The following is a 12,696-nucleotide window of genomic DNA, read 5'->3' on the forward strand; positions in this document are numbered from 1 at the left end:
TAAGTACAATTTGATAGTAATACTTTTATTTTGAAAAAATGGATGAAAAAAGCCAACAAATAAATTAGAAAAAAACATGGAGAAAATATTTAAAATAAAAGATTAAATAACATTATGTCTCATGCCATCTATTCAGTGTGTAAAATAAAAAGATAAATCCTATGAAAATGAAATCAAACATTGTTATTTGATACATTAAACTAATATGTGTAGATACATGCCCTATACAAATGGATGTAGATTGTCCATATCATAAGATAAGATAACCTGACATTTGGCAATATGAGATAAATCTCGTATCTCAAACATTTTAGAAATAATCTATATTTTCGTTCTTATATATATAAATGTCATTCAAAATAGTTTGAGATGTAAATGTTATGTTACAATATAAAGAAGTATATTCGAACCTATATAAACCACATCTTCAACAGAAATTAAGAACACATAAAAGTCTAGTTGATTAACGATGGAAAATGAGATATTGGAAGAAAAATTTATAGATTGGAGAGGAAGAGATACAATCCCTGGCAAACATGGTGGGATTAGAGCTGCTTCTATTGCTTATGGTAAACCCTTTTCTTTAAACTTAAAACATCTTTTTTGAATACTAATGCTTTAAAAGATGTATTATATATATTTTGGTGAGTGTAAATTTAGTTGTGGAGCTACTGGAGATCATGGTGTCCATAGCTATTGGAAACAACATGGTGTTATATTTCATGAAATCAATGCATTACTCACCAGCCAAAGCAGCAAACATGGTGACCAATTTCATTGGAACATCTTATTTGCTCACTCTCTTTGGTGGTTTCGTGACTGACTCGTTCGTCACTCGCTCCACAACTTTCATCATCTTCTGTTCCATTGAAATATTGGTAATATACTCGATCAAGATTTGTATCTGAAAATGAAGTAAACCAATTAACTTAATTAGAAGCTTAATCCTTTTGATAGGGTTTGCTTGTGTTGACATTTCAAGCTCATTACCCTAATCTACAACCTGAGGGAAATAATACACCATCAACTCTTCAATCAACGGTTCTTTTCACGGGACTTTATTTGTTCGCCTTTGGTACGGGCGGTACTAGGCCCTCGTTGCTTGCACACGGAGGTGATCAGTTTGATAGTAGACACCAAAGAGAGATCTCGAAATTCTTCAATTGGTACTACTTCTTTGTCTGCTTTGGATGGCTCATGGCTATAACCGTTATGGCTTGGATCAAAGAGCTTTTCAATATATCAATTGTGCTTCTAGCGATTGCGCTATGTATTTTTGCACTAGGATTACCTTTGTATCGATTGAAACGTCCTAGTGGAAGTCCCTTGACAAGGATTGCAAATGTGTTTATTTCTGCCGCAAGGTATCGCAATGGTTCTGTTTTGGATGTAGAGATGATGCAAAGCCTCACATTTACTGACAACAATATTCATCACCACAACAAGTTAAAGTAAGTCTTCTAAAACTACATGTTCTGTTTTTGTATTATGTGATGTGCTGGCTCAGAAACCTAGTTCTAACTAAAAAAACTAACAAACAGTACTAATTACCAAGGCTATAATTTTATTTCGGAGATTTGATTATTTTGTGAACCTAATATTTTTCTTTTTAGGTGTTTAGATAAAGCATTGTTGAACAAAAACATCTCAGCAACACAAGTCGAAGAAACAAGAACATTTATCGGTCTCCTACCAATCTTTTTTAGCACGATTGTCATGAATACTTGTGTGGCACAATTACTGACCTTCACCGTACAACAAGGCATGACCATGAGCAGAAAAATCTCTTCTTCAATGGAGATTCCCGTACCTTCCCTCAATGTCATCTCAATCATCTTCATTCTCGCTTTCATATCCTTATATGAACTCTTCGGGAAAAGTATCAACAGAACATCAAGCTTCTCTTTGAAACGAATTGGACTCGGCTTGACCCTCTCCTCTATTTCAATGGCGGTTGCAGCCATTGTTGAGGCCAAGAGGAAACACGAGGCGGTTCAAAATGACGTTAGAATCTCTGTTTTCTGGCTAATGTTTCAGTATCTCATGCTAAGTTTCTCGGATATATTGACCTTGGGAGGGATGCAAGAGTTTTTCTATAGAGAAGCTCCAGCGAGTATGAAGAGTATGAGCATAGCATTGGGGTGGTGCTCCATTGCAATGGGTTTTTTCCTTAGCTCACTTCTTGTGGCCATCACCAATGCAGTCTCGGGCTGGCTTGGCCATCAATGGTTAGGTGGAGAAGATCTGAACAAATCCAGACTTGATCTGTTTTATGTGCTTGTATGTGTTCTTAATACTCTTAATCTTCTTAACTATATTTTCTCGGCAAAGAGATATTAAGAAAATGAATATGTATTATATGGATCTGAAGTTGCTTGTATTGTTGGCATAGAAATCAACAAGTAGAGAACTAGAGTTGCTTTTAGATTATGACTTATTCGTACGCAAATATCTTGCTCGACCAAATAGGGTAATTAACCGGTACTAAGATTTCTTGTGTTCAAGGGTTCAATAGAAGACTAAAAAATAAACATAGACTAAAAAAATGGCTCTTACTTTAATTTCAAAACTTTTAATTCTCAAATTGAAAGTGAACATTAAAATTATTTTTTTGTTTTCAACCACATAATCACTAGGCCATAAACTGCTAGCATTCCGCTGTCAAATATGAACAATCTTTGATTCATTTCTAGGAGTGAACCATTTTATTCGCTCTTTCTTTTTCTAACCAATCTGCCACCTAATATAAAAAAACAAAAATAAGTTTAATTAATTCTACAAAAAAAACATTGTATAATCCTACTAATTTTCCTACCAACTTTTTGGTAGGACATATTTCCTACCACATATTTACGACTTTCTTACAAAAAAAACAGGTGTCATAGAAAAATGGTAGAAAATTTCTATGAAACGTAATCGTAAGAAAGTCGTAGAAAATTTTCTACGAAATTCTTACAAAGTATATGATCGTATGGAATTTTGTAGGAAATTGGAAGGAGTTTGATGAGAAAATACGTGGTAGGAATTTCGTAGGAAATTAGTAAAATCAGTTCATTCCAATTTTCTACGAAGACTATACCAAAAGAAATTCGTACGACATTGGTAGGAATGTTTCCTACTAATTTCTTTTGTAGGAAAATCGTATGTTTTATTCAAAATGTGACAAACAATTATCTCTAATATTTAAAATCATCTACATACATATAACCTTTACATTTAAAAATATATATTTTTAAACAATTTACTTATAAATTTAAATCTCTACTAATTACTTTTTATTTTGTTCTAGAACAATCAAGATATTTTTAAGAACTTAACCCTAATAGTTTTAAATCTAGTCATTTTCTTAACCATAAAACACTAAAGCTCTAACCCAAGAATTTATTTATTATCCTCAAAGCTATAATCCAACACTTAAATTTCAAAAATTCAAATTAAACTTTTAGAGAAATAAAATCTATTTTTTTAAAGCTTAAACCATTAAACATTAGAGTTTTGAGAATTAATGTTAATATATATATATATATATACAACCGCAAACGTTTGCGGAAATAAATTTTTGAAATTCAACGATTTTGAATGGTATAAAACGGTCCAGAACAGTTTAAAACGATTGACTTTAAACGCTATCAACCGCAACTGCCGTAATAAGAGAACCAATCAAACCCTTATACTATCATAAACAAATAACATGGAACACAAATCAATCAAACCAATCAACCATATAATAACTATAGAAAACCATAAATGGGTTTATTGAAAATTATTCACGACTTATTGAAAATTTCTCATTGGTTTACTAACAAAAAATATGTCTTTTAATTTTTTCTTCGATAAAGGGTTGTGGAAGTCACGTGATCATTCGTGCGACACACTATTCTTTTGTCTTCGTCGTGCGCTGACTTGTTCCACTTGATTTCTTCTCTTGGATATTAGAATAGAATGCTGACTTCTAGTTCCACTTGATCGGGGAAGTCTTAAAAAGTGAGTTCTAATTCATTTACAGAAAATGTCTTCGTGACTTTTTCTTAATTTCTTTATTTACCTCTTCACTAGTAAGGTTTTAGTTGAATTTTCTCCATTTTTGTTTGACGGAGTTGTTATTTTCTTACTAGTCAAAGTCTTAATATTGTCAAGTGATATAGAGAGTTTGGAAATGTGTTTTTATATGTATGTTTGTTCAAAATCAAATGCCATAACTTTGTTTAATTCGTATAGAACATGGTCGTATAAAAAATATATACGAGTACGGTAATCCAATAAACTCGGACGACTTGTATTGGACTTGTATATCTATGAATAGGAAAATGGATTACAAATTAATTTAGGTATAGATATAAATTTAAGTACTTATGCTAGCTAGAGGCTGGTATTTTAATATTATGCGATGACCTATTCATAACGACCGGTGGTTAAATTATAATGTTTAAATGGAATTTTCTACAAATCTTTACCATGTGTTTTTGATTTTTTTTTGTATCAATTGTTATAGTATATATATAAAAAAAAACGATACTTTATTGATCATTGACTAGGTTATACTATTTTTTTTTTGTGAAACATGCCTAGAGTTGGTCCGTCGGTTGAAGAGTAATTAAATCAAATAGACCGATGAATCTCATGCTAATAAAAAAAAGTAGTAACGTAAAAGCTTTGGAACACCGGTATGATGTTTTCCACATTTAAATTAGTAAAATAATCACAATTGACGGGAAACTAGAAAAAAAATAAAAATCTTACTACATAGTTAAATATTTAAATGGGTTTGAGAAAATTGATTTGTAGTGTATAATATATTGATGAAGGTGATTCAAGATGTTTACAAAAAAAAAAAAAAAAAAAAAAAAAGAAGGTGATTCAAGATAAATTATCTGTCTCGTTTTAATGGTTTTATTTTTCTTAATCTACAAAAAGAATTTTCAACACGGTATGGTTAATTCACCAAAAAAAAAACACGGTATGGTTAATTACAATATTTAGTTCAACACTTCATGGAACGCAGGTACCGCTTAAGTATAATTAAAAGTCCTTCTCACCGAGATAAAAATAAAATATCGTAATTACATCATCCCATGATTAAGCCAAACGCAAAGAAGGGTTCCTTTCATTTCTACATCGACCGGTATTATATTGTATATATTATTTTTTTTTTTTTGAGCAAATTGTATATATTATATACCGTAGAAAATTCAATTATTATTTATACATCACTGTTAAGCAAGTCAGAAACCGGATTTCGGCAATCCGCATACAGGGAGATAGCCGATATGAAACAGCCTACCAAGCATGGATAAGAGCTCGTGTTTAAGATCTTTCTCTACCAAGTTATTCTAAACTTCTTTTTTCAAATACCCGTTGCACAAGTTGTAAAAACGATCTTATTTTTCTTTTGAATATAATTTAATATTAGATTTAAAAAAAAAAAAAAAAACAATTTCGCTGTATCATGTTCATGTACCTCATAAGAAATAAGAAAAAAAAAAGAATTTTTTTATTCAAACTACAAAATTTACATACGAAATACTGTATGCAGATCATCAAACTAGGAAGAAATCTATATTTTATGGTTTTATCTTCATTTAGAAACGTTGTTTTTAAACTGGACTATTCACGATTCCATTATCTTTTTTATTTGTTATAGATTTTATGTCATACTCCATAATTAATTATAAATTAGTGAAAAATAAAAATGAAAAATCTAATGTCATAGTCCATTGGTGCTCTATGATGTCACAATTTGGGTTTTACTTCGAATCATGTTTAGTGCATGCGAAAAAAGAAAATGTTTAATGCATGTGAGTTCTAGGGAAAAAAAAATGTAAGTGTAATATAATTCATGAGAAAAAATGAAAAATAATTATATCGTTTAACTCATAAGCAATCAGAACATAATGAAAGTTTACTTCATTATGTTACTTAATTAAAAGTTACAATGTTAATAAACCGTAGTTAAAATTTCCTGGGATCTACCTATCTCTTTCTACGCTTATATAATCAAAACGTTTGTGGTAGTTTTCAAATAAACTTCTACAAAGCCAAGAGCCCAAGTGACCAAGTTGGCATATTCTCATTCTTCATCAGAACTATCCTCCTGCTTTTATTTGAAAACCCACCTCTACATTTTCCTTTTGATCAAAATGGCCCCTGAAACTCATGTGGACATGATCCATGCATCCGAGAAGGCTCATAAGAAGAGAGCATACGTGACGTTTTTGGCAGGAAATGGAGACTACGTGAAGGGAGTGGTGGGATTAGCAAAGGGTTTGCGGAAAGTCAAAAGTGCGTATCCTCTTGTTGTTGCTACGTTACCTGATGTGCCTGAGGAACATAGAGAGATCTTGAGGTCTCAAGGCTGCGTTGTACGTGAGATCGAGCCTGTTCATCCTCCAGATAGCCAAGATGCATACGCAAGGGCTTATTACGTTATTAACTACTCCAAACTGCGAATTTGGAACGTAAGTATATATATATAGACTTCATGACAACGAGAGCCTCGGTTTGTTATCTTTGAAGAATGTGTATATAAATATTATTTGTTTGTTGCTAAAATATATAAACATTGTGTATTGGTAATAGTTTCTTGTAAATTTTTATTTCAGGTTATAGCTTCTACAGTTTACAAAAGTATTTTATAAGAATTTTGAAACTGAAAGATATTTGCGTTTGAATTTAGACTATAAAATTATATTCCCTCCCTTATGTTATAGGATTTGGTTATTGTTTTACAAAGAACGTCATTTTATATTTTTGATGCAAATTTTTTAACAAAGGTTAACTATATATGCATATTATTCTAATAGGTGTATTAATAATGGGACTTATAATCTTGTAGTTTGAAGAGTACAACAAGATGGTTTACTTAGATGGAGATATTCAAGTCTTTGACAATATCGATGACCTCTTCGATTTGGAAGATGGCTATGTACATGGCGTGTTGAGTTGTTTCTGTGAGAAAATATGGAGTTACACTCCTCTCTACTCGATCGGTTATTGTCAATATTGTCCAGAGAAGGTCATGTGGCCGGCCGAAATGAAATCTGCTCGTCCTCCTCCATACTTCAATGCTGGTATGTTTGTCTTTGAGCCTAATCCTTTGACGTATGAGAGTCTCCTTCATACCCTCCAGATCACACCGCCTACACCATTTGCGGAGCAAGTGAGTGACATATATATGCATCAATTTTGTTGATAAGTAAATTAGGGTTTCGATTTATATAATATTCCAAATCGTTTTTTGATTTATGATTTTGGTATTTTCTGTTGGATTTTGGCAGGATTTTCTCAATATGTTCTTTGAGAAAGTTTTTAAACCGGTCTCTCCGGTTTACAACCTGATTCTTTCTGTGCTTTGGCGCCATCCTGGGAATGTTGACTTGGAGAGAGTCAAAGTTGTTCATTACTGTCCACCTGTAAGTACATTTTCTTAAGCCCTAAGGATGGGAAACTGGTAAATGACATTTGTGGGATTTCACTAAATGACATTTGTGATCAATAATAAAACCATTAGTGGTTCTATTACCTCGTAGAAGATGAAATAAAACCTGTAAAGAGACGTGCTTACAATAACTCAAGTATTAAAAACCTTTGACAAAAAATAATGTCCTCATGATAAGACATGAACATAATTAACAAAAAGTGTATAGTTATCTTTTGTAAAATGTTACTCTAAAAAATATGATGTTTTCTAGTTTTTATTTTGTTTAATTCAAAACATAGAATGTTCTCACTTTTTATGCATATATTTATTTTCACAATATTAAAAATATATAATCAAAGAAGAGTTTAAAAGCTAAAGATCAACTGCAGTCGTGAGTGTTATTTTTTTTTGATGATTGAGTTTTGTTTATTAAATGATGTTTGTGTTTTTGTTGCAAATAGTACTCCTTATGTTTCACAAAGAGCATAATTTTGTTTTTTGTTTTTTTTGAATAACCGTGGGTCTCCCAAAGACTTCCTAGGCCCAAGGACTAATTCCACGAGGAAGGCAATTCCCCTATGTAAACCTGCCAGTTGCCGTGCCTCGAACCCTGGTGGCGGAAGTCACAACTGTTACCCTTTTACCACTAGGCCACAAAGCTCGGTTAAAGAGAGCATAATTTTACACTAAACAATACAGTCTCTCTTATTACTACGTTACATAAATAAGATTAAAATGATTTTTTTTTTCAAAATATAGCTTTTGTGAAACGAAAGAAATATGAGTTAATATTTTACTTTATTCCAAAGTTTCGGTTTTCTCTTCATAAATTAAAGTATCGTCCTATATGAGAATGCATTTACGTTTAAAATTGGACATGAGGTTTTCTTTTCTTTTTTTTTGTATGAACATGATGATAATTTTGCCAATGCTTTCTCTTGCATTTTAACATCTATTGACGGTTAATGGTGAAATGAAAATGATAGGGATCCAAGCCATGGAGGTACACAGGAGAAGAACCTAACATGGACAGGGAAGACGTCAAGATGTTAATTAGGAAATGGTGGGATATCTATAACGACGAGTCTCTTGATTTCAAACCGAAAAACCCTGCAGATTTGGAAGCAACCCTTTCGAAATCAACAATTATAGCTTCGGAAGCACCACTTTCCTACTCTCCTGCTGCACCTTCTGCAGCTTGAGAAATCTGAAACACAAGTACCACAAGAATGTATGTTTGAAGCAAGTTGGTGTGTTTTTGTTCTCATTTTTGTATTTGTTTTGGTGTTGTTTGAATTTTTAAAATTTGGTTAAATTACTATTTGCAACCCCCAATAATTACTTATTTCAAACAAAGATAACTTATTTGTATGGTTATCTGCTCAATTGAACAGTATAAAGAAAGGGATTTGAATCCTAAAAAGTTGAATACAAAAGAAAGAAGAAAAAAAGATACAATATTATATAAGGTGATGGCACCTACCATGCATGAGAATCAATATATATAGTGTTACATATTATATTTTTTTTTGGGTCAAAGTGTCACATTATCAAATTCAAGTTTCTGTATGCTAACAAGCATATCCTTGGATGCATCTGAAGATATTGGGACCAAATGATATGAAAGAATGCAGCCATAGGTTAAAAGCTTGAAAGTAACCACAGTGCCGGCCCGATAAATTTGGGTGCCCTAAGCAAAATTAAAGCAATAAAAAAAAATTCTTTTAAATTAGATTTTTACCATTAAAAAGAATGTTGTAGTTGTCTCTAAAAGCCAACAATATTTTTATAAGGCCCTACAAAAATTATCTACATATACATTTTTACAGGGTTTTTTTGCATTAATTCATTTGGATCCGGGTTTTACCCGGTTTAATCATATTTGGATCTAGGATAAGAGTTTTAAGGAATGTTGTAATAAAAAACGTCATTAATTCTTAAATCTATACTATTAATTGGGAAGCATTGAATAATAAATAACCTTATGAAGGGTAAAGAATTACAAAAGATGCCATTGGAATAATTACAATCAAAGAGTAAATGAAAAAAATCGTTGAAGGGCAAAATCATAATTTAAAAGCAAAATACCCATGGATCATGGGCGACTCGATCGGAAAGGCACGCGGATCCTGGACTAATTTTTTGGATTGACACGCGGATCCTATGGATCCAAAATGGACTGTTAAAAACATAACAATTTATTACTTCACAGTTATCCTTGGTTTGATTCTTACGGTTGAGATTTGGCAATCTGGAAAAAATACCATAAAACCAACGTTAAGATATTATCAAAACAATCGTATCCCAATAGTTAAGGTGATATCTAATTTTGTTATCATTCAGTTACCAAAAAAAATCCAAATTCTACATAAACACAATATTCATTAGCTCTCAAATAAAGAATATAACTAAAATATATATTCAAAAGATAGATTCGCAAGCATATTCTTTACATGAATTACATCTAATAGTTTGTAACCCTAGCCGACCTCTTTTCCTACAAATTATATATGATGTCTAATACCCTCTTCAAGACTCCTTAAGCTAGCAAACGACATCTATACCTTTCTTACTCATTTTTAAAAAATGGCTGCAAATCTTCCCATCACCAATCATGATGACATGAAACCTTTCAAAACTAAATGGAAGATCCAAGTGAAAATTGTCGTGGACTCAATACAACCAATACACGGGGAGACCATGGAGATGATTCTTGCTAATACATCCGTAATTCTCAACTTACTTATTCTTTCTTCAATTTAATAGTTATCATCTATAGATCGACTTCATAATACAGTTTTGTTGCTTTTTACAGTGAACTTTGAATCATTCTACCATTAAGAAACAACAAGTGAACTCCAAATCAATGGGAAAGTACATGGCAACAAAGCATGGCTTAAGATGTCCCTCATGAAAACGACTATTATAAGTCACAATCTTTCTCAATCCAACGAGATTTATTTATTTGGCTAACTTTGGAGACATTTTCAATGTTACAGGATTTGATGAAAACATCTTGATTGGTATTTTTCATTACTATTATTTTCATATATATTGTTTAAAGAAGGATCTAAAAATCTAACTCATACCTGTTCATATATTTTTCAGATGTGGTTGGTCAGGTTATTAGTTTGGGTGATATGTTCAAAGAAGTTTTTCAAAACCTATGCCTTTTAGCAGATTGTTACCAAAAGAGGTAACAATTTTTATCACCTCTGTGATCATATTTTGGTTTTCATCTAATTCAGTTTTACTTCAACAATATATTTTTCTTTGCAGAATCAGTTAAAACATTGGATCGACGAAAATATGACAAGAACAGAGAGTTCTCCTAATCATCTTGAGGAGATGAAATGTAAACTATTTCATTTACAGCAGTAGTAAAGGTGTATACTCATTATCAAACAATGAGGAAACTTATACCTTATTAGGCTATATGAAGGTATCGTTTACATGTGCATAATCAGTAAGTTTGATTAAGTATTATCAAACAATAGAAATTAGTGTGTTGCTAATAGCTATTATAGACTTTATAGTTAACTCATTTTAACATACTATGCCAAAAATATAATGACTATAACAATACTACTAATTCTAAATGTATAAGAGTAGCTTTCTATTCATAACAATTAAAAATAAATAGTCAATCCTTATCATCTCACTAACCTTTAACATTATATAGGGTTGTCCTATCTTCTCCAAAGACGACATTATTTGAAGCCACCTCTATAAGCATTAAACGCAGAGATTATGCTTAGTTTGTATACATTTAACATTTAGAAACTCTAATTTAGAAAAATTGTATTCTAAAAGTTTGTATCAAATTAAAATAGTATGAACAGTAGCTAACATGTTTTTATCAACTATACAAAAATAATATAACAGTAGCTAACATATATCATCTAAGAAACCTTTTACATTGTTTCAGGATTCTGAATAGCTTAAAAGATTACATTAAACCTCTCTTTTTCATAAATATTAAACTCTGACATGAATATTGGCCTAGCCATACTCACTATGGACAAAATCTATAGTTAATATCTATAGAAAAGCGAATTTCAAAATATATTATATCGGACAACTGACGATTTATGTAAAGAGATTGGTTTTATAGTTAACACACTCAAATTAACCTGTCACGATTTGGGATTTGCTGATAAAAAATATTTGAAATCAAAATTTAGATCTGAAATTCACAATACTTATCCATATAAGATCGGTTTTTTGACAATCATTTCCCAATACCTCTGTTCAAACATATAGATTTCTAAGATTGGAATTTGAATCGAAACATTTGAAAATAGTAAAAGTCAATATTTGATTCAATTATAAGGTTACCTCTTTGTAGAATTCAGATTTTCCGATTAAGAGATGATAAACAGAGATGTAGTATCTTCATTATCATACATCTTTGCAACCGGTTCCTTTTATAAGACAAAAGTTCTTCTAAAACAATTATCTGTCGGAAAAAAAAAGAGACATATGTTTAATATAAAAACCCAATCGAATATATGTAACGATCTAGGTTCTTGACAATCATAGTTAAAGAACTATGTTCAAACAGAGAATTTCAAAGAGTGGAAATCGAATTGACAAATCTTTTAAATAAGTAGTTGCCTAAATCTGAATCAATAAAAAGCTTACCTCTTTGTAGTAATCCGAATTTGAGATAAAAAGATGATAAACGGAGACGTAATAGCTTGATTATCAGGCAATTTTGGAATTGATTCGTCGATCGAACAATCGCCTGAGATTTGTAGGGTGTTGTTTTTTTTTCACCGATAAGACAATTATTTTAACAATTATCTATCCAAAATGAAAAAACATAAATCCGGTAATATATTAAATACAAACAAAAACGAAAACATGGATCGATTTCAATAGTCAGATTAATTGGGTCTAAAAATATTTCGGCCCATACAAGATTAAATTCTGATACATAACAGTTATGGGCCACTTTTTTAAAATTTGGGTCTACAGTTTTTATTTAAATTTGGATAAAGTTATAAACAATAATTTTGGATTACCAAATAAATCGTTTTACATTTTATTAAAATCGAATATTCTATAAAAAAATTATAAACAAGATTATAACTAAAACACACCAAATCTGAAACTTACCAAATTATCTATAGATTATTTACCAAAACCATGCAAACCTATCCAATCATTCACCAAAAACAAGTAACTAATTTTTTCTTTTAATTCTATTCAAACAGAAAAAAAAATTTGTAACAAATTTTATTTAAACACACAGAATATAAATATCCATTTAATTT

The 12,696-nt window shown here is 31.0% G+C and overlaps 2 protein-coding genes and 1 long non-coding RNA gene across 4 annotated transcripts; 2 read left to right on the plus strand and 1 right to left on the minus strand.

Moving 5' to 3' along the window:
- The first annotated feature begins 435 nt into the window (after positions 1-435).
- LOC9324206 (protein NRT1/ PTR FAMILY 4.2) lies at positions 436-2,457 on the plus strand. The gene is made up of 4 exons (XM_002886571.2): positions 436-569; positions 661-878; positions 958-1,451; positions 1,614-2,457. Exons 1-4 carry the CDS (start codon positions 470-472, stop codon positions 2,338-2,340), a joined length of 1,539 nt encoding a protein of 512 aa, XP_002886617.1. The 5' UTR covers positions 436-469; the 3' UTR covers positions 2,341-2,457.
- Positions 2,458-5,966: 3,509 nt separating this feature from the next.
- Positions 5,967-8,754, plus strand: LOC9322684 (galactinol synthase 7). Its single transcript, XM_002886572.2, has 4 exons — positions 5,967-6,455; positions 6,833-7,156; positions 7,275-7,409; positions 8,404-8,754. The coding sequence occupies exons 1-4, from the start codon at positions 6,138-6,140 to the stop codon at positions 8,617-8,619; spliced, it is 993 nt and encodes a 330-aa protein (XP_002886618.1). The 5' UTR covers positions 5,967-6,137; the 3' UTR covers positions 8,620-8,754.
- Positions 8,755-9,251: 497 nt separating this feature from the next.
- Positions 9,252-12,186, minus strand: LOC110230640. Of its 2 annotated transcripts, XR_002333773.1 has the most exons (4): positions 12,062-12,186; positions 11,756-11,876; positions 11,084-11,143; positions 9,252-9,668 (listed from the first exon to the last, which is right to left on the minus strand). It is a non-coding gene; the product is annotated as an uncharacterized LOC110230640 (long non-coding RNA). The 2 variants fall into 2 exon arrangements; XR_002333772.1 differs by lacking the exons at positions 9,252-9,668; positions 11,084-11,143 and adding an exon at positions 11,622-11,664.
- Positions 12,187-12,696: the final 510 nt, after the last annotated feature.

This window comes from Arabidopsis lyrata (genome assembly GCF_000004255.2).
Source record: "Arabidopsis lyrata subsp. lyrata unplaced genomic scaffold ARALYscaffold_2, whole genome shotgun sequence".
Classification (NCBI taxonomy): Eukaryota; Viridiplantae; Streptophyta; class Magnoliopsida; order Brassicales; family Brassicaceae; genus Arabidopsis; species Arabidopsis lyrata.